Source organism: Zea mays, chromosome 3, assembly GCF_902167145.1.
Source record: "Zea mays cultivar B73 chromosome 3, Zm-B73-REFERENCE-NAM-5.0, whole genome shotgun sequence".
Lineage (NCBI taxonomy): Eukaryota > Viridiplantae > Streptophyta > Magnoliopsida > Poales > Poaceae > Zea > Zea mays.
Genome location: NC_050098.1, coordinates 199117283 through 199143042, shown reverse-complemented (window position 1 = coordinate 199143042; position 25760 = coordinate 199117283). Strand labels below are relative to the sequence as shown.

General features: G+C 47.1%; 3 protein-coding genes across 3 annotated transcripts; all 3 read right to left on the bottom strand.

Moving 5' to 3' along the window:
- Window positions 1-4109: 4109 nt before the first annotated feature.
- On the bottom strand, window positions 4110-4952 carry LOC100275330 (uncharacterized). The gene has a single exon (NM_001149430.2). The coding sequence runs from the start codon at window positions 4831-4833 to the stop codon at window positions 4297-4299; it is 537 nt and encodes a 178-aa protein (NP_001142902.1). The 5' UTR covers window positions 4834-4952; the 3' UTR covers window positions 4110-4296.
- A 3043-nt stretch (window positions 4953-7995) lies between these two features.
- LOC100276896 (uncharacterized) lies at window positions 7996-9766 on the bottom strand. The gene is made up of 4 exons (NM_001150595.2): window positions 9586-9766; window positions 8599-8671; window positions 8461-8516; window positions 7996-8367 (listed from the first exon to the last, which is right to left on the bottom strand). The coding sequence occupies exons 1-4, from the start codon at window positions 9639-9641 to the stop codon at window positions 8247-8249; spliced, it is 306 nt and encodes a 101-aa protein (NP_001144067.1). The 5' UTR covers window positions 9642-9766; the 3' UTR covers window positions 7996-8246.
- Window positions 9767-10582: 816 nt separating this feature from the next.
- Window positions 10583-14806, bottom strand: LOC100383102 (putative xyloglucan glycosyltransferase 12). The gene is made up of 5 exons (NM_001175773.2): window positions 13350-14806; window positions 12183-12491; window positions 11803-12093; window positions 11591-11704; window positions 10583-11456 (listed from the first exon to the last, which is right to left on the bottom strand). The coding sequence occupies exons 1-5, from the start codon at window positions 14064-14066 to the stop codon at window positions 10836-10838; spliced, it is 2052 nt and encodes a 683-aa protein (NP_001169244.2). The 5' UTR covers window positions 14067-14806; the 3' UTR covers window positions 10583-10835.
- Window positions 14807-25760: the final 10954 nt, after the last annotated feature.

Here is a 25760-nt window from a genome sequence, read left to right as displayed (position 1 = left end):
AGTCCCCAAGTCCCTAGAACTGATTGAGGCAAGTGTCAATACCGAAAGACTTGAAAAAAACTACCAAGTGTTCGCCTGATTCCTTGGAGGAGTCATGACTGCCCTATTTATACACCTAGGGGATGCATGTTGTTGAGCCAGAGGCCGTCACGCTACCAGGGGAGACGTCTTGGTGCCCTGTGGATGACACGACCTTGCAATGCATTGTTGACTTGAGCCTGTTGTTTTTCCGCTGAGAGCCGAGGCCGTGGCCGAGGCCAAGCGGTCGGCCACACACCCGAGCCCCCAAGGGAAGGGGTTCCCATACCGTAGTGGTTGTAACATGAGCACATCATGGGTAAAAGTCTGCTTACAGGATGCGTCAACGTCCTTGTGCTGGGTGACGTTTGGTGTCCTTTGCTGCAGATATCGAGGTCAGAGCCTAGCTCGGGCGAGGCGAAAGTCTTCCCGAGGCGATGGTTGAGCATTCCTTGACGTGCGCCATAGTTAACGGAGTGGCCGCCTATCGGATTCGCGGTGGAGCAGGTAGCCGAGGCCGAGCTCGGGCGAGGCAGAGACGACTACCTGCTCTACAATCTCAATGGTTAATGATGCATGTCAGTATGATGTTACTAATCTAATACGTGAGACAAAATCTACTAATGTTTCTTTGATCTATATCTCGTCTACTAGTATTTATAATACTTGAGGAGCTAATGAAACTATTTTAGTAAAATTCAATTCTCTTAATTCTTCGGCAACCGCGCCAAAAACTCGAGTTCCTTTTGGATTTCCTTTTTGATCAATGATAACTGTTGCGTTGTCATCATAGCGTATTATTATACTGTCGTCGCCTTTAAATTCTTTACGTGTACGTATAATTACAGCTTGAATTACTTCGGAACTTTCTAGAGGCATTTGGAGCATTGCGTCTTTGATTACGGCAATAATAACATCACCAATACGAGCATATCTCTGATTACCAGCGGCTCCTATGACTCGAATACACACCAATTTTCGAGCTCCACTGTTATCTGCTACATTTAAAAGGGCTTGAGGTTGAATCATATTATTTTGATTTCCATTCGTTATTTCAATGCAAAAGGATGAAAAAATATTGTCTTTCCAGAAAGAAAAACCAGGGTTTTTTTATCTTCAATATTCCTTTGGATATCGTCACGAATCGCTCTCGGGGTCTCGGATATGTCTTAGGGTGCGTTTGGTTGCAATGACAGGACGGGATGGGATGGGACGATCCCTCAAATAAGGTTGTTTGGTTTAGGATCAAGGGTTGGGACAGGATTATCCTAGTGTTGTCCCTAGTTGTCCCTCAAAATTGGAGGGACGATAGAGGTCGCCAAGGGATGGTCCTGTCCTTGGTGTCTCGCAACCAAACGCACCCAGTGTATCTCAGGTCACAACCCGAGCTATAGACATCCGGGTACCCCTAATTACCACACCCGACAAGAAGCTAGTTAGATATATACATATACCTTACTATTTTTTATAACATAGCATGGTTGGCTCACTAGGATACACGTACGTACTTTCATGACTGCAATTTTGATTTTAACTGTTTGCACTTTTAAAATATAATATATGTTCATGTATTTTTTTTAAAATAGCTATATTTTAAGTTATGGATGACAATGTTTATTTTAAAAAGTAAAAAAGACTAATAAACTAAATAAAAATGTTACTCTATTCATCCCAAAATATAATTCGTTTTAGACTAATTATATATCCATTAATATCCATTAAGTAACATATGAACACAGTTTTTATGTATGCATATGTTCATTATCATTTTAATGAACGTGGCAGAAAAAAATAGGTTAGAAAGAACTATATTTTAGAACAGATGGAGTACGTGATCAGTAGGTCGACCCATGTACTCATTAGATCAACGGGGTTTGATCTTATCACCCTATTTTAGATTTTGAGACAGATCGTTGTGGCCCATTGATCTTACTTTTATGTGGGCCAGTTAAACTAATTAACAAAAATCGGCCCGACCCATTCCCATGATTAATGATACTCTACCTACGTAGTACGTACTTTCCAGAGATCGACGATTCGACGGCTTCCTGTGTCGCACACCCGCACCTGATCGTCAACAAATTGAAGGAAAGCTTACGAACGACCTGCGCACGCCACACGGCACGGCGCCGATTCCTTCGTCCGGGAAGCCATCGTGAAAGCAAGCATTACTGACTGACTGACTGACAGATACGTCGGTGCAGAAAACTCCCAAAAGTCACTGCACTTCCACATCAATCATTGAGAAACGCATAGAAAAGCTGTCGCTGGCACTGACGAGGCGCGTTTTCTATCGAGGAAACGATAAAATTTTGCGCGGCCGCGCTCAGCACCGAGAAATGTCGTGCACGGGCGGAGGAAAAAAAACGGTGCGGGTCGAGAAGATAGGAGTCGTGTCAGTTACCGCGTGCTGCCCCATCCTAGTCTGGACCCAAAGAAACCTCGCTTCGCCCGTGTGTTTCAGCGTCAGATCGATCGTGTCGCCGTCTCGTGCAGCTTCGAGAATCATGCGTGGAGATACACGTATTGTGCAAACGCTTAGCGCACAAGAGGTTATTGTCTGCGCGCCGGTGTTGGAATGGATTACAGCTGCAGAAGAAGCTGGAAGCGCAAGTAAAAATGAGATTGCAAGGTGTCCGGAGTCAAATTGTGAGCATCGGAACGGCCCCGTGTTTGGATCCTGTGGCACCAGATTGTCCCGTGTCAACGCTCAGATTGAGTTCAGCTTGGATTTCATTTTAAATGTTGTCTCTTTGTGTCTACGACGATTTATGCTACAATACAAGTAAATTGTCTATCTCTTCATCAGATTATGCTTTTAATTTTAACTGATTGATGTATATAGTTTAATATGGTAATCAGTGGCCCAAAATGTACCCCTCCAACCCCCTTGCTTTTCTGGTTTATCAGCCTTGTAGCACATTTATGATTCCTCTTCGCTCCAAGGTGGATGATTAATGGAATATTCAGGTGGGAAATTCTCTTCCTCCATATAAAGTCAAAAAAATATGGTATCAATGGCATAACTAGGATTTTTTCATGAGATATGCCATAAGATTTTTTTACAAATAATTTAATATAATCTATAATGATTTGACATATAATTTAGAATATAAAGATAAAATTAATATATAAAACTATGTATCTATACTATACCCTGTTAAGAACCTAATGTGGATGGACGAACCTAATGTGGATGGACGTTTGATGCTATCACGGCTTTACCTCCGCTCTGACACTCTATACCTGTCCCACGCGTCCTGCCTCGACGTCGTGCCCTGTGGGCGCCCAGCTCTCGTGCAACGCTCTCTCAGCGAGCCCTCGAATCCACGCCTCAATGCTCTAGAAATATAGGACTAACCACCAACCCACACATACCATAGTGTTTAAAAATAAACAATAATTGTATTTGAATAAATATCTCAATACTAAACCTTAAACCCTAAAACATATTTATATGATATATAACAACCATAGCAAAACATGGGCAACTAGTTAGTTTAACATTTAAGTACATAAGAGTTTGTTCGGGAGCAAGAGTAATGAAAGGGATTGATGGAACTAAAATCTTTTACTATTCAAAATTGAATAATAAAGAATTTTAACTCACTCATTCTCCTTCAATCTCTTTGCTTCCAAATAAGCCCTAGGTGTTTTCTCACATCGGGACTTTGCGACAGGAGCTATTGGAGTACTCTCTCTGTTCCCTATCATAGAGTCACGAAAGTTTGTCCTAAGTCAAAGTTTTGAAATTTTGACCATTAAAAACAAAATATTCATAAACATTGATTACAAAAATTGTTTAAAAATAAAACTATTATATTTATTATTAAAAAATCTAGCACAATATATAATTTTGCTTTAATTTAAAAATAATTGTTTTTTAGATATTATTGATTAAAGTTTTAAAACTTTAACTTAGATAAACCTTCGTTACCCTAAGATAGGGAAGAGGGAGAGGAAGTAGTGGTCGGAGATCGGAGTGTTAGAATCAAACCCCTATTATAAACGTAGCATTGCGTGTTTAAGCTGTCGTTATACTAACCAGGGCATGAGCATGACCATCTAAAACGGTACTTGTGGAAAATTTCTGGTAATCAAATCACACTCATGCATAGATTTCGTAAAGATACACTGCTCTCGTAGTTATCCCTAGAGTAATTTACACGTCAAGCTATAGACAGAGAGACGAGAGAAGGAGGGAGAAAAGTGGCGCCATGACATAAGGGATGACTCGAAGCTGATTCTGCAGTGGCAGGGCGATCGTAGCCGAATGGGTCAGCGCGCAAAGACGTCGCCCCCCGCCTTGACGGCGACGAAACCCCCGCGGCGCGGCGGGTTGAGCGAGGGGACAGGAGCAGCGCAGGCGCCACCGCCGCCGTCCAGTCCGACGAACTCGCACGGCGCGTCCTCGGCGATGGTGCCCATGGTGGCCGCAGCGGCCCTCTTCCGCGCGGGCGGCGCCCTGACGGGCAGTCCTCCGCCGGCGCTGCCCACCTTACGGGCCTCTGCTGTCGCCGTGTCCGGCTCGGCCGCGACGCGGCGCTGGCGCCTGGCGGCCGCGGCCGCTGCCGCGGCGCGGACGAGGTCGTCGTCGGCCTTGTCCGAGCTGACCCGGAGGCGCAGGGTCGCGGCGCCGGAGCCGCCGCCGCCGAAGCCCCGCCCCACGATGCCCGCGGACGACCCCCGCGGCACGCCGCGCGCGCACCCGGACATGCCGCGCACGTAGAGGTCGCAGGCCGAGTCGCACGCCCGCGACAGCGCGCGCATCGGCGCGCCGAGGCACCCGCCGCCGCCGCCGCCCTTCTTCTTCATGCACGCGCGCCGCGTGGACTTGGCTACGATTCCCCGGAGAGAGAGGGACAAGGCAAGGACGAGCACTACAAGCTGCGAACTATTGTGTATGTGTGATGAGTACGATACGAGCCGAGGCGTGCCGGTCCGGCTCGCGGTCGCGGCACTTTTATAGAGCTGCAGTGACAGAGAGGAGGTCTGCGCGCGCGATGGCTATACGTCGGCATGTGTGGGGCAGTGTGATGAGCTCATGAGCACAATGATAGCGACCCTGGGTTGTTTCCTCCGGGCTGCCTGTAACCTTTTGTACGTACGTACTCGTTTGAACGCGGCAAAATCCTTCCATTTCTTTTTCATTTTCACTATCTGAAATCGAGGTGCGGCCAAGTCCAGGTTCTGATCTTGGAAAAGTAGCAGCGATTTGCTTCGCTTGATGGGGTTTGTGTGTGTGTGTGTGTGTGTTTTTTTTTTTTTTTTTGTTTAACGGTGTCTCGCTTCGGCGAATGGCGTGGCCGCGTGTGGGGTGGGGGCCGGCGGTTTTCGGTACGGGCCGTGCAGGGAAATGGTCAGAATTCGCGCATATTTCTGCTGCTGGAAATCGAGAGGGATTCGTCCACGGTCCCATCCCAGTTGTGATTTGTGAAAGCCGTTTGAGAGTTGATCCGGCCAAAGCGCGCGGGCGGCGGCTGATGGGCCATCGGCCATCGCCCATTGGTGCAATGGTGCCAAGATGCGGTCGTTTGTGTCGGTCGAAGTTGATGGTTTTGCTGTAGCGGGAGCCGGGAGGGAAGGGAACACTGTTCTCCTACGGTAGTGTTGCCTTGCCTCTAGGGGGTGTAGCGTTTCTTCAACGCTGGTACCTACGAAGAAAAAAAAACACAGATTTGTCAAGTGTCAGCGGCCCAGTTGGGGCTGTACTAATCATGCCACGCCAGAAATCGCCGTGAGCTGGCCGCTAGTTTTGGAATTTTGGAACGAACGGAGAGAGACTGCGCGGACAAATGGCACAGCCGCGGTCATGCTCATGCGTGAGTGACGGTTATTGGCGACTTGGCGTCTAGTTTCAATCGAGAAAACGGGGGCGGACGTCGATATCCGACAAAACCACTCGACAAAGCTGGAGGGACCGAGGGAGGCAGAGAGCCGACTACTTTCTTCGTGTGGCAAACCGATTTCATCACCGGACAAATTAATCCAAGAGAGGAGCACTCTCCCAGTCTCTCCCACCGGATACATTCCAGTGTAATTGCAAACTGTCTAACTCAGACTTTTCAATTGTTTTTTAAGCTGCGTTCTCTTTTAAACTTTTTGTGTGATGTCTTGAGTGCTCTCTTTTAAACTTTTTGTGAGATGTCTTGAGTTTACACGACACCAGTTTTCACAAGTGTGCACCACCGTACATAATTAGACTCAACTAGATCAAGTTACTCATCCCATGTCTCTCTTTACAGTATGACTAAATGGAAATAAATGTCCCATGTCTCTCTTTATAAGTGCTCATACGCATTTTGATGATTAATAAGCACCTAAGTGTTGGCCCGGTTTTTCACAGCGGAATACAGTCAGGGGTGAGTTAGGCTAATTTTATACGCATTGTGATGATTATTAAGCACCGGGGTGCAAAATGGTCACTAGTTGAGTTGGTTGTATGAATTGAGTAGCATTTCTCATGTTCTGAATTTAATTCCCAATGAAAACGAAATTTAGATTGGAGTTAAAAAAAATCCTCTCATGTATCCTACACCAAAGCATGCCAGAGCATATGAGCCTTTGCAGTTTGAGTTTTTTTTAATAAGCTCTGAAGTGTTTTGTCCGGTTTTTCACAGCGGAGTAATCGAGGTGAATTAGGCTAATTTCTTGAAACAACTAAATCATATTGGATAGCCCACACTGTTCCTTGTTTCTACGAGTGTTTTCCTTTCTACCATAAAAATTATATATATTAGGTTTCAACCTTGTTCTAGCATATCAATTGTAGTAATGCAAGGTTAAGCATTAATTTTCTCAAATGCAAATGCTCAAAGTAAAGGGCTAGAAAGAAAGCTGCCACTCAATACTAATTCTTATTGGAGCACTCACGTGTAAGGAAAACAGACCAAGACTAATTCGACAATTATGTTTTGATGTTTGATGATCAACGTAACTGTTTAAAATAATTTTATACACTAATGTTGATATAGTTTAAAAGATGTAATATAGACTTGGACGAAAGCAAAGAGGTGATCATGATAATCAACACCTGAAAAAAGACATTAGAAGGCTCATTGATGACCTACAAGATTATGCAAGAATCTAAGAACACAGGATAGAACCAAGCTGAACACAAAAATCATAAATAAACAAAACAAAAAAAGGATTTAAAGGAACTATACGGTAGAACCAAACACTAGTCGACTGAAGAACAGGACATCTGATGTGATCACAAGACCATTAATCATTAGAGCATTAGACCATACAGTCATACTATTCATCTCACAGTAGCTTAGATCGTAACTGTTCATGGACGTGAGAACACTTTAGACGAGTCTAACGATCACGCAGAAAGGTTCCAGATAGAAAAGTGTGGTGTCAAATTGGTCCAACGACGTCGCACTATACACTACAGAGCGTGGCCCTGACAGTCGGGCAACAGCCTGTGTTGACACAATACTGACAAGAGCCGTTGTGAGGCGTTGGTCCAACAGTGCAACCATTGGACGATCAGATGGTGAGTGGAGTTGGCTTTTATTAGTACAACAGCTATATCTCTCCTTAAGGCTATTAATAGGATCCTAAACCAGCCATTTGAGATGTGTAGGAGCTGAGAAAAAATAGCCATTGAGTTGAGACTCAAACACAATAGCTCTAAACATCTAAATGCTTAAGAAATTACTCGTTAATTAACGTAGTTGTTTTGCGAAGTGCTTAGATTAGTAAGACCACTATTATCAGTGCTTGTTCTAGGTTTTTTCTAACGATCAAAAGTAAGAAATAGACACCCCTCGTGTTTGTGCGCATTATTATATTATCTTAGGATAGTCTTGCAATATCATAACAGTTATGTTTATGGTGTAGCTGCCACTGCATAGAGAAAACGGCTCGTAACGTTTTTTTTACCGAGAAACACGATAACGGAGATGGGAGATGACATATAGCATCATCCGGAGAGGCCACAACCAGAGACCAGACCAAGACCACTCATTACTCGTGGAGAAAGCCTAACTGAGGATATATAGATAATTTTTACCTATTCATCATCTATACATTTCACAACGGCATTGCCGAAAAGAATTAACCGTTCCGAATAGGATTTGACCAATCAAGGGCAAATACTACACTAGCTTGACACAGATCAAGAGCAGTTCCACTGGTAAAGACTGTCCAAAACTCCAAATTGCTCACAGGCGAACTAAAATCAACTCCGCAATGCCGTGTATGAGATTGTTCATCAAGATTCAAGAATGCCCTGCATTGGCCACACCATATTCTTCGACGAGCTTCGTCACGAGTCCCATAAGATCCACAAATGAGCTGAACGATGCTCGCAGGAAGCGGGCCTCCACGGCTGCGAAGTGGCTGAATTCGCAAAATAAGATGGACTTCAGTCTTTAGCCTTGACACGGGAACGCGCAGAAAAACAGTTAGAGATGACAGAACGGATATACTAACACGGCCAGCTTGCTGCCTGATAGAGTCATCTCCCTCTTCACCTTGTCAGGCTGCAACTGCAATATAAAGTTGCAAAGCTGTCGGCAAGATGAAAACTGGACGAGTTCACAAAGTGCCAGTAGAATACGGCTACTTTACCTCCTTGTCAACTGCTAACGTTCTGTAGACTATGGATGCATTTTCTTCAGACCCATAATCGACTTCAAGGTTACTGCCAAACGATATGTCAGTGGTGCGCTGTGAGTTCTACCCAGAAATCATTCACAGCAGAAGCAAAATACTCCTACACGGTAGGGAAGTAGTGGTAACATGTATCAAGTCGTTGCGTTTTTCTTTTTCTTTGACCCATCAGGAAAATATCATCTCAAATTATCATCAGAGCACGGTGTCGAGGTCAATCGGGGAACCAAGCAAAGCTATGGACACTGATATCGAGTTACCCCTCCCTGGAAATCATAATAAGGATGGACTTGCCAAGCTACATCTACATGCTACCAATTCCCACAGGTTCAGTCGGTTTTTCCCCAACAATCATTCATGAAAATACACGGTTTTCCTATGTACCTTCATCCCATTGATTAAGGCATGCGTGTATTTTAAGAAGTCTAACCTTTTAAATCTTTGACTAACAATTATAGAGTGGAAACATAGTCTGGTGATACATTAATAAATCAATTTCCACGCTTCATCCTATCAATTTGAGATAAACTTATATCTAGATTTTAGAAAGTGGTGGAATGTCAAAATTCCAAGCTAAATAGCCTACTCTATTAAGTAGATCCTAATTCCTCCAAAATAAAGGAATCCAAACGGCCCCTAAAGAGAGTCCGAACTTAGGTGGTCTAGACATTCGTTTATACACTGCCATTTTCTGCCTAACAATAACCGTTAGTTTCTCTCCAAGGAAATCCGTCGAACATGAAACAAGCATGGCGGTGCAGCCTCGCACAGGGCAGGGCACAGCCGTCAACAGCATTCGCAGTGCACAAAGGAATCGTAACAGCAAATTAGCTGAGCAAGGAAGCTACGTACCTAAACAGTACGCAAATCTGACTGCATCCGCACACTGCCGGCCAGGGATAGAAGGCAGGGAGACTGGAAGACGGGCAGGGAGGGAAGACTCACCAGGTGAAGTCCCAGCCGCCGGATGAAGATGTTGGCGGAACGGAAGCAGCAGCCATAGCGGCAGCGGTTCACACACCGGTCGCCCCCCTGGCTGCAGCTCCGCGAGTAAGAGTTTTCGAGGCAGAGGCGGCGCTCGGAGTTGGAGGCGCCGTTGGTGAATGGAGATGGGTTGTTCCTAAACCCCTTCCCCAGTTCCCCTGATACCCTGTCTCTCTCCACCATCACTGCTGGACAAGTGGGCTGGAAGATTACCGTTCGTGAGCCGCATGTGATCTGGGCCCATGTAGGGCCACTTAGTCGATAATGCTGTCGACGGGCTTAACTCTCAACTCTCCTGGACGAGCCCAGCATGGCAGTAGGTAGCAAGTACCATACAGCATACACGAGGTGAGGACCGAGTAGAGATTGAAAACGAAAGCGGAATCGATCGAGATAACCTCTCCTCTGATTTTATTTTTACGATTTATTTTGAAAACGGGATGTTGTCCGTTAGGCTATTTTATCTCTAATAGTTTATTCATTCTCATCTTCATACATATATTTAAACTCCACTTTATGAACAAACTGTGCAATTCTACACTAACAAATTCTACACTGACAGTGTTTTGAATGTGAATTATTGGACATGGTCTTAGCGACAAATTAAATGCTATCGCCAACCACTTCTATCGTCGGGGTCAAACTCATCTTCCTCCTCGTTAGCTTCACCCCACCATCACCGATTCACCGATCGTCAACTGCTTTGACGGCAATAGCAGTAGTCGCTCATACTTGCGCTCTTGCATTCACAAACAGAGCCCGTAGGCATTCTACTGATGCACTCATGCAGAACATCTTCTTCCCTTTTTCTGGGTTCCCCTTAGCGCAATCCTTTATCCACATGTTAGAATTCAAGAAACGAACAAGTATCATTCAGTATGCATTCGTACTAACTGGCCAAATTACATGGATCCCAAACAGTATCCCCCTTTGAAGGTAAACTGTCAAGAAAGCAAAATGACCCCACTGAAAGATTTTCTTACAAAAGAATCAGACCCCAGTCCACAGTCTCAAGCCATATATCTACAATCCACAGTACACCGTTTCAAGTATCCCTAACCATCTATAACCCCTCTTAATCCGGAACCAAATCTTCTCGTGTTTGCGTTGAATCATATACCGTGCCTGCCTTTACCTGAAGTGCTCCCTGTTCGCATTGCCACCGCTCGCAGCAAAAACAAATACCGCCATTACTCTCCCTTGTATTCCCGTCACTCAACTTGCTCGCCGATCAGATCGAGCCCAACGACCAAAAACGATACCCCTTGGAACAGAAGGAAGTAGAAGTGTATTCCTTGCACCGATATCAGGCTCCGAGCAGCTGCTGTTAAGAGAAGGAAGGAGAGCGCCAGCTCCTTCCTGTATATCCTATTGTGTTTCTTCCTTTGGGAGTCCTTTCTGAGACTGGAGGAAGGCTCCTTTGCAAGGGAACCAAGGTTGGATGCGGACCCTGCCCTTTGCTGTCTAGGCTGCTTCTCGACGACGAGATCGCCCTCGGAAGAACGGCCTGATTTCTTGGTGACGACCCACTCGTGGGCGCTCCCGAGCTGGAACAGGCCGGAGACCATGGCGTTGAACTTGGTTACCGACATGGTGTTCTCGAACAGGAGATAGGGCACGATAAACGGGAACGATTTCGGGGCTGGGAGGATGTTCAGCAGGGACATGGTCGCCGGGATGTAGCACACGACCCAGGCAGGGAGCTCGGCTTCGGGAATAAACATCGTCATGGGAAGGATGATGCAGAAAAGGGTGAAGGAATAGAAGGGCAGAATGAGCTTGCGGAGGAGAAAGAAAAGAAATATGAGGTTGAACTTCTTCCAGAATCCGATCTGCAGCAAAAAAAAAAGGAATGAAAGGTTAGCGGTTAGCCCCAGCATAAAAAAAGGTTCAAAATTTTCCGAAAAGCAAACATGTTAACTTATTGTTGAGCATATAATCATAGAGAGCAAGGAAAGGTCCACACCTTCGACTTGATAATATCCACAAAGCAGAGTCTAAATAACTGCATGGGACCAGAATGCCATCGGTGTTGCTGCTTTCGATATGCCTCATATGACTCCGGCAATTCACACTGGCACTGAAAGAATAATCATGCAACACAGCTTCATTTGTAATCACAAGTCTTAACACAATATAATATAACCATAAAGTAAAATGTTATATATGTGTAAGTACCTCAACATCGTTAAGGAACAGAAACTTCCAACCCTTGAGGTGTGCTCGGACAGCAATATCCATGTCCTCCACTGTTGTCCTCTCCATCCATCCACCTGAATCCTCGAGTGCCTTTATTCTCCACACTCCTGCCGTTCCATTGAATCCAAAGAAATTGAGGAAGATCCCATTAACCTGCTGCTCCACCTCAAAGTGGAAGCAAAGGTTTATGTTTTGCAGCCTAGTTAGCAAGTTCTCATCCTTGTTCACAAAAGACCACCTTGCCTGAACTAACCCAACGTCCTCATTGCCCTAGAAACCTCTCGCACAATGAGTCAGACAATTGAATTCACATGGACTCATCCTTAGATGAAAATGCAAGCAAAAGATGTCCGCCAAACCTTGAAATGGGGCACAGTTCGCTTCAGGAAGTCTGGCTGGGGTTGAAAATCAGCATCAAAGATAACAACAAACTCATAATCCTTTACATAGCTGCAGTTCATGGCTGACTTGAGATTTCCAGCCTTGTAGCCATCACGAATTAACCGGTGTCGGTACAATATGCGAACGCCTTCCCGTTGCCACTTCTCCACCTCCTCTTTAATAAGTGTTGAAGTGGCAGCGTCATCAGAATCGTCTAGCACCTGCACCAAGAAGTTTGGCCTTGGCCAGTCCAGACCGCAAACAGCACCAATAGATTGCTGGTACACCTGCAACCATATAAATCCCCGCTTCAAGATTGTTAAAAAAATGTAATCTTAGACTTTTCTGAAGTAGTAATTTAGTAAGATGTAAAAACATGCTAACATAACAACCATTGGTTTCAGCGGTTTCCTCCTCCAAGCCTACGATCAGTTCAATGTCCATTAGTCCTCTTTTGCAAAAGACAAAATTTGAGAATTTTCTATTCCTCCAACTTCCTAAGGGGCCATTCGGTTTTCCGGTGACTCGGAACCGTTCCTAGCTTGGATTGTTTCCCTCGTTTATATAAATTTTGATCACCTAGAACGATTCATGGTGTATTCTTAGAGAAACGAACAAGGTCTAAATGTGTTTTGGGAGGCCAAGGTGCGAAACAAGAGAGACAGGAGTGTATTCTAGAATCCCGTCCCCCAACCCAAAACAGACTTTATTTTCCTTTGACCAATGACCACAGATTCCAATTTCAGAATCGAGTTTTTAACGAACTTTGAGAAGAAAAACCTCACCAAAATGTCGGTAGCAACTATAGTAGTAACCATGTACTGGTGCTTTCGGGAGTTGTTGCCAGAAATTGAAACTGCCACATACCATTTGTATGCATATGCATCAGTCCAATCCCCAAATGGTACGTAGAACTAGAGCCCTTTGTGTTTCCGCTAGTGGCACTAGAGCCAAGGTTTCCCCAGTCTAAAACTACCCATTCCAGTATTCCACCATCTGTTGAGTCCTCCCAGTTTCAGCTTGAAAATCGAATCTTTCGATCTCTGCGACCACCAATGCTTCTAGGGCACTCAAGGCCCAATCCCAAATGCATGAACACATCCCGAATCCGGCAGAGAATCGAAATGCTTTTGTTTCCAGCTCACCTCCTTCTCGTTGCGCATTGGAATCTGCACGAGCACCATGGGGAAGTTCCCGGTGCCGGCCTCGACGTCGTCTGACCCTTTGCCACCAGCCTTGGGGACAGGCCTGATGCCCCTGTGCTTGATCCAGAGGCAACCCAGGCAGAGGATAAGGCGGTCGGCGCTCTGGACCAAGAAGAGCACGACGCACGCGTTCGCCAGGAACTGCAGCGCCGGCGCGAGGTACTCGAGACGGACGCGCGCCCAGGACGCGTACCCGGCGGCGAAGAGGCCCTCGACGGCGAGCAGGTCGGGGACGTCGACGGCGAGGTGCCAGCCCTGGAGGTGTGCGGCGACGTCGGCGGCGAGGAGGAGCACGGACAGGACGAGGGAGGCGCGGAGGAAGCCGTAGAACCTGCTGCGCAGCGCGGGGCTCTCCCCGGGCGGCGCGGCGCCGGCGTCTTCGTCTTCGTCTTCGTCGGTCCGCCCCGCCGCCACCCGCCTCCACGCGGCGCCGGCGATGGAAAGCACGGCGGAGGCGGCGCCCGTGAGCTTCCCCGCGGTGCGGTGCGCCTTGAGCAGTAGCACCCACGTGATCTGGCGGGCGTTCTTGCCGCGGCCGGCCTTGCCCCCCGCCGCCACCTCCGATTCCGCCGGGATGGTCCATTCCGGGCTCTCCATCTTCACCACCACCGACGTCCCCCGGCCACCCGACGCCTCACGGCCCCACCACTGCACCATTGGCACCTCGCGGCAAGCGTAGACGCCGCCGCTTTTAGGCTCCCCCTGAGCACAGCTCCTCACCTCATCAATGAGACCGCCTGTGGCCGAGGTGAATGACGAGGCACACTCGCACAAAGAGAAGGGGGGCCAAAGATTAATACGAGCTGGGACTAGGGAGGGAAATGCTGGTGAGGTAGGGAGGAGGCCGGCCGGACAGGACCCCAGGAATGCGGGAGCGCGCGCGCGCACGAGGAGAGGCCGAGCCGAGAGGGAGAGCAGGTAGCAGCAGAGCTAGGAAGAAGGAGCTCACTGCTCACCACGTCGCGGCGGGGGTCCTGTCCGCGTCCGCCTGGGCTCGGACAAGTCCAACCTTTACGAGCCCCTATGATTACCGCGACCACCACCACCTCCTAATAATCAATTACTATCGCGTCGAAATTTCATGTCTTCCTTTCCTCTCTTATTTTTTTTTGTCTCCCTTTGTCTCTGCTTCCAGCTGGAGGAAGAGAGCAGTAGCACTATACATGTCTAAATGGACAGGTCAGTCCAACCTGACTGGCTAAGTCTGGTATGGATTGGGATTGTGCTGACCTAGTCCGGATTAGAAAGCGGGTCATATCATGCCAGTCCACGGGTCTCAAGTGAGATCCATGTACGACACATTAAGGTATTAAATGTGCCGGACCGACTGGTTAACCAACAAACAAGCATGTTTCTTGTATTTTATACTATATATTTATATTAAGTATATTGTATGTATTTGTATGAAAAGGTAAAAAAAGATCATAAAGTGGCTAGTCACCTGTGATGAGTCTTAGGTCTAGACACGGCACGATGATCGTGTCGGTTTTCGAGTCGCCCGACAAGACCGGCCTATCTAGACATCCATAAATAGCAAGGCAGGAGAGGAGAGGATAGAGGGCGGCCTTTACGCTAATCAGCACGATCAATTAAATATGCAAGGAGTGATTAACCGTGCGAGGACGGTGGTCTCGTGATCCGGCAAGTGTCACTTGGGCGGTCAGGCGCCTGGGCTCTCGTCGCGGGGCCGCGGGGGCACTGGCAGTGTGGCAGCGACGACGAGGTGAGGCGTCGTGAGGGCGATCGTGCGACGCAGACGCAGACGGAGCGCGAGCGCAACCAGCCGCACCGGCACCGGCTCTGCTGCACATCACATCAGGCAGCGGAGGCGATGGGCCGACGGGGCACGTGTGGTGCGGGCGCGAATGATTCGTTGCGTTTGCGTGGAGGTGGAGCCGGGACGGGGGGCTGTCGGTGGCGAGCAGGCCCCCAGCCGGCCGGCATGGCATCTGCTGCTGCTAGCTAGAAACTGGTGGCTGGGGCGCTGCACGAGCACGACGATATGCTACGGCCGCGGCTGGGTCTGGGGCGTGTCGCGTCTGGCTGTCAGTGTCACCAACCGTCGTTTACCCGTCCAGGAAAAGCGCGGGGCCTCTTGCCTTGCCCGGCGGCCGTGGAGCAAGCAGAAGCTGCTCCTGCGGACCGCAGCGCCTCCCTCCTTCCGGAACGGCGGGCTCCGGCCGTCCGCCGTTCTGGCCCCGACTCCGAGCAAGCAGACCCAGCGCCTCTTCACTTCACGTGCTGGAGTTGAACTCGGCAGATCGGACCGACACGAACAGATCAACCCCAAGGCGTCATTCGTGCGATCGCGGGAACCATCTTACCCCCGTCAGCCAAGAGCCAATAGGAGTAAAATAACCACAAGCCAAGCCAAGTACCAACAAAAAAAAAGTACGTACCAGAGCATAAATAAGAAGGGACCAAAGTTTTTTTTTAAAAAAAAACTGGGGGTAGCGGCGGGATTGGCCAGTTGGCCTTGTGCGAATGTTTCTTTGACACCCTGTGCAGGGCACACCCTGACCCCCCATGACCCAGCCAAAACAGCTGCCGTGCTGTACAAAAACGACTGCGAAGCTGACGACAGTGGTAGGTAGCAGACCCACAAAACTGAAGTCTGTGATGAAGGTGTGAGCTCGCCCGCGTCAGTCCTTTTCTGGACCCTCCTGTTTGGGTGGTTCCGTCCCGTGTGAAGGGTTTAGGGCGATGGGCATATCTATGTCTATCTCTATCTGAGCACAAAAAAGAATAGCAGACAGACAAGTAGGAAAAATGTTTAAAATACGTTGCGGTAGTCTTCAAGTGGCGGAGCGGGATAGCAAGCAAGATGGCGAGATCCAATCAGGGAAACGAGGATCAAACATGCAAGGAATCCGTCCAGGACAGTGGTCTCAGGGAACGGAGCAAAAATAGTATTACTAGTAGGGTGTTTGAATGCATTATAACTAATAGTTAGTTGGCTAAAAATTGTTAATAAAATTAGCTAGCTAATAAATAATTACCTAATTATTAACTAATTTACCAAAAAAATAGCTAATAGTTGAACTATTATCCAGAGCGTTTGGATATATCAATTAATTTTAGCCACTAACTATTAACTCTGGTGCATTCAAACATCCTCTAAATACGTTTTGTTGCAGTAGTCTCTTTCCCTCGTTTTGTTTCCGACGCAAATTAAGAGAGAAAAAAATGTTAGTGTTGACACCTTTTTGGAGGCGCCAATTACTCAAGAGAACCAGCGGCGGTGCTCTCTGGTCAGGCGCGGACGGTCCGCGGCACAGGGCCGGACGGTCCGCGACCTGGCGCGATGCGGCGGTGCTCTCTGGTCAAGCGCGGACGGTCCGCGGCACGGGGCCGGACGGTCCGCGACCTGGTGCAGGAGCTCGGGTTCCCTGCCTGACGGCCGGACGGTCCGCGCCCTAGGGCCGGACGGTCCGCGCGTGCGCAGGGGCGGCGGAAATCGCCGGCGGCGGCCTGGATCTCGCTCCCGGGAGGGACCCCGTCGGGGAGGAGAGATCCTAGGGGTTGTCTAGGCTCGGGCCGGCCGACCTAGACTCCTCCAATCGGCGTAGAGTCGAAGAGAGGCGGAGAATTTGGGGATTGAGAGGCTAAACCTAAACTAGACTAGAACTACTCCTAGGATAAAATGCGAATAAAAGTTGTATTGATTCGATTGTTGATGATTACAAATCGGCCGTAGACCTCTCTATTTATAGAGGAGGGGGGCTGGACCCTTTACACAACTGATTCCGAGCTAATCCCGCGAATATAGCTAACAACCGTAGCACAAAACTCGGAACCCTAATCTGTTCTGCGCACGCGCGGACCGTCCGGCCCACAGGCGCGGACCGTCCGGACCGCGGACCGTCCGGCCTCAGGGCCGGACAGTCCGCCGGCTCATTTTGGTGTCAAACATATGCCCCCCTGCCTTTTGGTGGAGCTGAGCGAACCAAAAGCAACTAACTCGATGTGATCTCATCAGTTTTCTTAGGCATCTTGACACTTGCTAGGATGATACGTAGTGGCCTTAGTCCCGATGGTTGACTCAACGGACGTGACTCTTTTAGCTTTGATCGAACTGTCAGTCCCAACACCGTCGAGCGTCATAGCGATCCTGACCAATCTGTCACCTTACTTTTTCTAATTTTCCAAGTGTTCTGGCGTAGCTTCGTAGTCGACCAGGTCTTCCCCTTGTAGGTCATCTTCCTCCATGGGTGTCGGTACATCGTTGGTGGTGTCTTGGTGTAGTGCGGATGGTTCGGCCTCAGGGGTCAGATGGTCCGCGTCCTGTATGGTTGGTCTGGTCTTTATAGCCGGACTGTCTGCTATACCTGCAAAAAGCTGCACAATTGCTGTTTTATTTTCTGTCTTTATGGCCGTTTGATTTTCCTCAACGGCCTTTGGTCTCCATCTCTTTTGTGGTGGCGGATACTGCGGATGTGTGTCATTGAATATTTTTTCCGCCTCCTTCTCCTGATTCTCCTTTACTCTAAGGCGTTGTAATTTTCGCTTTTGCGATCGTGTCAATCCCGATGGGCACCATCGGGGCATGGAGTATTTTGGATCGGCTATTTTATTGACAGTCGTACTTTCTTTTTTGTTTGTGTTGGCCGATTCACCAAAAATCATCGGCCCTTCGTTATTTTGTTGTACGATGACATTTGTCGTTCCTATTTTAATGACGTCTCCCTTTTTCGTACTGTTGGAGGTTGTAGCTGTATGCCCCCCTGCCGGATTAGTCAGCCTTTGTGGCCGAATTGTTCGGCAATCTTGCTGGGCCTGTGCTCGTGGACCAGATTGAGGGGCTCTCAATCGGTCTTGTACTGGAGGTGTCAACCTATTGAATACAGATGTTTGGGGTGCCCCCCAAGCGGGGTACTGTGGTATCCCAAATGGGTATGGTGGCATGCCCCACATTTGATTCGGGACATATGGTGAAGGTATGTATGTGTATGGATATGGCATAGGTGGATATGATGGTGGAGGTGTCCATGCAGGTACGTTAGGTCTTAATTGAACATTATGACCTTCCGTCCTTTCCGATTGGTGTGGTGGTCCAATTGGCCTAACCTGCCGTCGCACCTGGGTGGGTAAGCGAGGTCCCTTTGGTGGCCGGTCGCTTGGGCCAGCCTTCCTTTTCACATATTTAGACAATAATTGATCAAAGGTCGGGCTAGATTTTACCAACCGACCAGTTGCCTTGAACGTGTTAGTTTTCCACGTACCTATTTCTGGTCGTCGTGGTTTGAAGGTATGTGGTCGTCGTGGCTCTTCGGCGTTGCCGGACCGTCCGCTGGAATGCTCCGGACCGTCCGATAATGTTACGGACCGTCCGCGCCTGGGCACCGGACCGTCCACGATGCGTAGTATGGGTTCTCGCTCATGTCCCTTTATCTGCGCTTGCCCTCCAGCGCTGGAGTTTGTGATGGTTACCTTCAGTGTCTCCCCTCCATCAGGAGTCTTCTCGGCCATCACTTTCCTGCAAGAAATTTTGTTGTTCCCATCGGCCTCCCGTGCGTTGCCGATGATGACTTCTTTGTCTTTGCCCTTATCGGCTGTGTTGGGCCGAATTAGGACCTTTTTGCCATTAAAGTCGATCACATTCATTGGGAAGGGCTCCGTGTCCTCCTGAAATTTCAATCGTCCCTCATTAATGGCCGATTGAATTTGTCGTCGGAACACATTACAATCATTAGTGGCATGGGAAAATGAGTTGTGCCACTTGCAGTATGCGCGACGCTTTAGTTCGTCGGCAGGTGGAACGATATAATCAATTTTAATGTTACCATTTTTTAGTAATTCATCGAATATTTTATCACATTTGCCGACATTAAATGTAAACTTAACCTCCTCCTGTCGTTCCTTTTGAACTGACTGCAAGGAGTAGCAAGCCGAAGATTTGGCCTGCTCGGGCCAAACTATTTCGGCAGTGTAAACTTTCTTTGGTTCATCATCCGAACTATTTTGATTGTGTTCTACTATAGGGACATTATGATGAACCGTTCTGACTAGTTCTTTGCTTCGGCTTTCACAAGCCGAAGCTCTCTGATGTAATTGTGCTAGAGTAAAGAACTGGATGCCTTCTAATCTCTCTTTTAAATAATAGCGCAATCCATCAAAGGCTATTCCTGCCAGTTGTTTATCTGTTAAATGAATTTGAAAGCATCGGTTTCTCGTATCCTGGAATCTCCGGATATAATCACTAACCGATTCATCCTTTTCTTGTCGTAGGGTCACTAAGTCTACTAAATCTAGCTCATAATCACTGATAGTCGCCTAGAGGGGGGGGGGTGAATAGGGCGAAACTGAAATTTACAAATATAAACACAACTACAAGCCGGGTTAGCGTTAGAAATATAAACGAGTCCGCAAGAGAGGGCGCAAAACAAATCGCGAGCAAATAATGAAGTGTGACACACGGATTTGTTTTACCGAGGTTCGGTTCTCTCAAACCTACTCCCCGTTGAGGAGGCCACAAAGGTCGGGTCTCTTTCAACCCTTCCCTCTCTCAAACGGTCTCTCGGACCGAGTGAGCTTCTCTTCTCAAATCAAAGCTGGGAACAAAACTTCCCCGCAAGGGCCACCACACAATTGGTGCCTCTTGCCTTGATTACAATGGAGTTTTGATCACAAGAACAAGTGAGAAAGAAAAGAAGCAATCCAAGCGCAAGAGCTCAAATGAACACGGCAAATCACTCTCACTAGTCACTAGGGTTTTGTGTGGAATTGGAGAGGATTTGATCTCTTTGAATGTGTCTAGAATTGAATGCCTAGCTCTTGTAAGTGGTTGAGAAGTGGGAAAACTTGGATGCAATGAATGGTGGGGTGGTTGGGGTATTTATAGCCCCAACCACCAAATGTGGCCGTTGGGAACCTGTCTGTTCGATGGCGCACCGGACAGTCCGGTGCACACCGGACAGTCCGGTGCCCCCTGCCACGTCATCACTGCCGTTGGATTCTAGCCGTTGGAGCTTCTGACTTGGGGGCCCGCCTGGGTGTCCGGTGCACACCGGACATGTACTGTTTGATGTCCGGTGCACCGGTATGGGCGTGCCTGACGTCTGCGCGCGCTGCGCGCGCATTAAATGCACCGCAGGGAGCCGTTGGCGCCGCAGGGAGCCGTTGCTCCGCTGGCACACCGGACAGTCCGGTGCACACCGGACAGTCCGGTGAATTTTAGCGGAGCGGCTGCCGCGCGAACCCGAGGCTGACGAGTTCCGAAGACCGCGCTTCCTTGGAGCACCGGACATGTCCGGTGCACACCGGACAGTCCGGTGATTTATAGCGCGCCGGCTTCCAAGAAATCCCGAGGGCGAGGAGTTTGAGTTGGTGTCCCCTGGGCGCACCGGACACTGTCCGGTGCACACCGGACAGTCCGGTGCCCCCAGCCAGAGGTGCCCTCGGTTGCCTCATTGCTCCTTTGTTGAATCCAATACTTGGTCTTTTTATTGACTGAAAGTGAACCTTTAACACCTGTATAATCTATACACTTGGGCAAACTAGTTAGTCCAAAGATTTGTGTTGGGCAATTCAACCACCAAAATTATATAGGAACTAGGTGTAAGCCTAATTCCCTTTCAATCTCCCCCTTTTTGGTGATTGATGCCAACACAAACCAAAGCAAATATAGAAGTGCATAATTGAACTAGTTTGCATAATGTAAGTGTAAAGGTTGCTTGGAATTGAGCCAATAAAACTACTTACAAGATATGCATGGAATGTTTCTTTCTTATTTAGCATTTTGGACCACGTTTGCACCACATGTTTTGTTTTTGCAAATCCTTTTGTAAATCCATTTCAAAGATCTTTTGCAAATAGTCAAAGGTAAATGAATAAGAGTTTGCAAAAGCATTTTCAAGATTTGAAATTTTTCTCCCCCTGTTTCAAATGCTTTTCCTTTGACTAAACAAAACTCCCCTTAAAAGAGATCCACCTCTTAGTGTTCAAGAGGGTTTTTTATATACTATTTTTGAAATACTACTTTCTCCCCCTTTTGAACACAATAGGATACCCATTGATAAATACTTTTGGAAAGCACTAAGTGTTTGAATTTGGTGGTGGTGGTGCGGTCCTTTTGCTTTGGGCTCATTTCTCCCCCTTTTTGGCATGAATCGCCAAAAACGGAATCATTAGAGCTCTCGAAGTAATTTCTTCCCCTTTGGTCATAAGTAAATGAGTTAAGATTATACCAAAGACGAAGTCCTTTTCATGATGCTCATTTCTCCCCCAAAGAATAGAGAGATGGTTGGAGTGATGGCGAAGGATGAGTTACGGAGTGGAAGCCTTTGTCTTCGCCGAAGACTCCAATTCCCTTTCAATATACCTATGACTTGGTTTGAAATAGACTTGAAAACACATTAGTCATAGCATATAAAAGAGATATGATCAAAGGTATTCAAATGAGCTATGTGTGCAAGCTAGCAAAAGAAATTTCTAGAATCAAGAATATTGAGCTCATGCCTAAGTCTGGTAAAAGATTGTTCATCAAGTGGCTTGGTAAAGATATCGGCTAATTGATCTTTAGTATTAATGTAAGAAATCTCGATATCCCCCTTTTGTTGGTGATCCCTAAGAAAATGATACCGAATGGCTATGTGCTTAGTGCGGCTATGCTCGACGGGATTGTCGGCCATTTTGATTGCACTCTCATTATCACATAGCAAAGGGACTTTGGTTAATTTGTAACCGTAGTCCCGCAGGGTTTGCCTCATCCAAAGCAATTGCGCGCAACAATGTCCTGCGGCAATATACTCGGCTTCGGCGGTGGAAAGAGCGACCGAATTTTGCTTCTTTGAAGCCCAAGACACCAAGGATCTTCCCAAGAACTGGCAAGTCCCCGATGTGCTCTTCCTATTAATTTTACACCCCGCCCAATCGGCATCCGAATAACCAATCAAATCAAATGTGGATCCCCGAGGGTACCAAAGCCCAAACTTAGGTGTATAAGCCAAATATCTCAAGATTCGTTTTACGGCCGTAAGGTGGGATTCCTTAGGGTCGGATTGGAATCTTGCACACATGCAAACGGAAAGCATAATGTCCGGTCGAGATGCACATAAATAAAGCAATGAACCAATCATCGACCGGTATACCTTTTGATCCACGGACTTACCTCCCGTGTCGAGGTCGAGATGCCCATTTGTTCCCATGGGTGTTTTGATGGGTTTGGCATCCTTCATCCCAAACTTAGCAAGAATGTCTTGAGTGTACTTCGTTTGGCTAATGAAGGTGCCTTCTTGGAGTTGCTTCACTTGAAATCCTAAGAAATACTTCAACTCCCCCATCATCGACATCTCGAATTTCTGTGTCATGATCCTACTAAACTCTTCACATGTAGACTCGTTAGTAGACCCAAATATAATATCATCAACATAAATTTGGCATACAAACAAGTCATTTTCAAGAGTTTTAGTAAAGAGTGTAGGATCGACCTTGCCGACTTTGAAGCCATTAGCAATAAGGAAATCTCTAAGGCATTCATACCATGCTCTTGGGGCTTGCTTGAGCCCATAAAGCGCCTTAGAGAGCCTATAAACATGGTTAGGGTACTCACTGTCTTCAAAGCCGGGAGGTTGCTCAACATAGACCTCTTCCTTGATCGGTCCGTTGAGGAAGGCACTTTTCACGTCCATTTGATAGAGCTTAAAGCCATGGTAAGTAGCATAGGCCAATAATATGCGAATTGACTCAAGCCTAGCTACGGGTGCATAGGTTTCACCGAAATCCAAACCTTCGACTTGTGAATACCCTTTGGCCACGAGTCTAGCTTTGTTCCTTGTCACCACACCATGCTCGTCTTGCTTGTTGCGGAAGACCCATTTGGTTCCTACAACATTTTGGTTAGGACGTGGAACCAAGTGCCATACCTCATTCCGCGTGAAGTTGTTGAGCTCCTCTTGCATCGCCACCACCCAATCCGAATCTTGGAGAGCTTCCTCTACCCTGTGTGGCTCAATAGAGGAAACAAAAGAGTAATGTTCACAAAAATGAGCAACCCGAGATCGAGTAGTTACCCCCTTATGAATGTCGCCGAGGATGGTGTCGACGGGGTGATCTCGTTGTATTGCTTGGTGGACTCTTGGGTGTGGCGGCCTTGGTACTTCCTCATCCTCCTTTTCTTGATTATTTTCATCTCCCCCTTGATCATTGCCATTATCTTGAGGTGGCTCATCTTCTTGATTTTGCTCTTCATCAACTTGAGCCTCATCCTTATTTTGAGTTGGTGGAGATGCTTGCATGGAGGAGGACGGTTGATCTTGTGCCTGTGGAGGCTCTTCGGATTCCTTAGGATACACATCCCCAATGGACATGTTCCTTAGCGCTATGCATGGAGCCTGTTCTTCACCTATCTCATCAAGATCAACTTGCTCTACTTGAGAGCCGTTAGTTTCATCAAACACAACGTCACATGAGACTTCAACTAGTCCAGTGGACTTGTTAAAGACTCTATATGCCCTTGTGTTTGAGTCATATCCTAGTAAAAAGCCTTCTACAGTTTTAGGTGCAAATTTGGATTTTCTACCTCTTTTAACAAGAATAAAGCATTTGCTACCAAAAACTCTAAAGTATGAAATGTTGGGCTTTTTACCGGTTAGAAGTTCATAGGATGTCTTCTTGAGGATTCGGTGAAGATATAACCGGTTGATGGCGTAGCAGGCGGTGTTGACCGCTTCGGCCCAAAACCGGTCCGGTGTCTTGTACTCATCAAGCATGGTTCTTGCCATGTCCAATAGAGTTCGATTCTTTCTCTCCACTACACCATTTTGTTGTGGCGTGTAGGGAGAGGAGAACTCATGCTTGATGCCCTCCTCCTCAAGGAAGCCTTCAATTTGTGAGTTCTTGAACTCCGTCCCGTTGTCGCTTCTTATCTTCTTGATCCTTAAGCCGAACTCATTTTGAGCCCGTCTCAAGAATCCCTTTAAGGTCTCTTGGGTTTGAGATTTTTCCTGTAAAAAGAATACCCAAGTGAAGCGAGAATAATCATCCACAATAACAAGACAATACTTACTCCCGCCGATGCTTATGTAAGCAATCGGGCCGAATAGATCCATGTGGAGTAGCTCAAGCGGCCTGTCGGTCGTCATGATGTTCTTGTGTGGATGATGGACTCCAACTTGCTTCCCTGCCTGGCATGCGCTACAAATCCTGTCTTTCTCAAAATGAACATTTGTTAATCCTAAAATGTGCTCTCCCTTTAGAAGCTTATGAAGATTCTTCATCCCAACATGGGCTAGTCGGCGGTGCCAGAGCCAACCCATGTTAGTCTTAGCAATTAAGCATGTGTCAAGTTCAGCTCTATCAAAATTTACTAAGTATAGCTGACCCTCTAACACACCCTTAAATGCTATTGAATCATCACTTCTTCTAAAGACAGTGACACCTACATCAGTAAAAAGACAGTTGTAGCCCATTTGACATAATTGGGAAACAGAAAGCAAGTTGTAATCTAAAGAATCAACAAGAAAAACATTGGAAATAGAATGGTCAGGAGTTATAGCAATTTTACCAAGTCCTTTGACCAAACCTTGATTTCCATCCTCGAATGTGATAGCTCGTTGGGGATCTTGGTTTTTCTCATATGAGGAGAACATCCTTTTCTCCCCGGTCATGTGGTTTGTGCACCCGCTGTCGAGTATCCAACTTGAGCCCCCGGATGCATAAACCTACAAAACAATTTTAGTTCTTGACTTTAGGTACCCAAACGGTTTTGGGTCCTTTGGCATTAGAAACAAGAACTTTGGGTACCCAAACACAAGTCTTGGAGCCCTTGTGTTTGCCCCCAACAAACTTGGTAACTACCTTGCCGGATTTGCTAGTAAGCACATAAGATGCATCAAAAGTTTTAAATGAAATGGCATGATCATTTGATGCATTAGGAATTTTCTTCTTAGGCAACTTAGCATGGGTTGGTTGCCTAGAACTAGATGTCTCACCCTTATACATAAAAGCATGATTAGGGCCAGAGTGAGACTTCCTAGAATGAATCTTCCTAATTTTGCTCTCAGGATAGCCGGCAGGGTATAAAATGTAACCCTCGTTATCCTGAGGCATGGGAGCTTTGCCCTTAACAAAGTTAGACAAGTTCTTAGGAGGGGCATTAAGTTTGACATTGTCTCCCCTTTGGAAGCCAATGTCATCCTTGATGCCAGGGTGTCTCCCATTATAAAGCATGCTACGAGCAAATTTAAATTTCTCATTTTCTAAGTTGTGCTCGGCAATTTTAGCATCTAGTTTAGCTATATGATCATTTTGTTGCTTAATTAAAGTCATGTGATCATGAATAGCATCAATATCAATATTTCTACATCTAGTACAAATAGATACATGCTCAACAATAGATGTAGAGGGTTTGCA

Excerpts from the sequence above, each read along its gene's own strand:
- LOC100275330 (NM_001149430.2), bottom strand. The coding sequence starts at position 4,833 with ATGAAGAAGAAGGGCGGCGGCGGCGGCGGGTGCCTCGGCGCGCCGATG.
- LOC100276896 (NM_001150595.2), bottom strand. The coding sequence starts at position 9,641 with ATGGCTGCTGCTTCCGTTCCGCCAACATCTTCATCCGGCGGCTGGGAC. Across the intron at positions 8,672-9,585 it reads GGCGGCTGGGACTTCACCTG|TAACCTTGAAGTCGATTATG; the intron begins GTGAGTCTTCCC and ends ATCGTTTGGCAG. Across the intron at positions 8,368-8,460 it reads TCAGGCAGCAAGCTGGCCGT|CCACTTCGCAGCCGTGGAGG; the intron begins GTTAGTATATCC and ends TTGCGAATTCAG.
- LOC100383102 (NM_001175773.2), bottom strand. The coding sequence starts at position 14,066 with ATGGTGCAGTGGTGGGGCCGTGAGGCGTCGGGTGGCCGGGGGACGTCG. Across the intron at positions 12,492-13,349 it reads CAATGCGCAACGAGAAGGAG|GTGTACCAGCAATCTATTGG; the intron begins GTGAGCTGGAAA and ends ATATGGTTGCAG. Across the intron at positions 11,705-11,802 it reads TGTTCCTTAACGATGTTGAG|TGCCAGTGTGAATTGCCGGA; the intron begins GTACTTACACAT and ends TTATTCTTTCAG.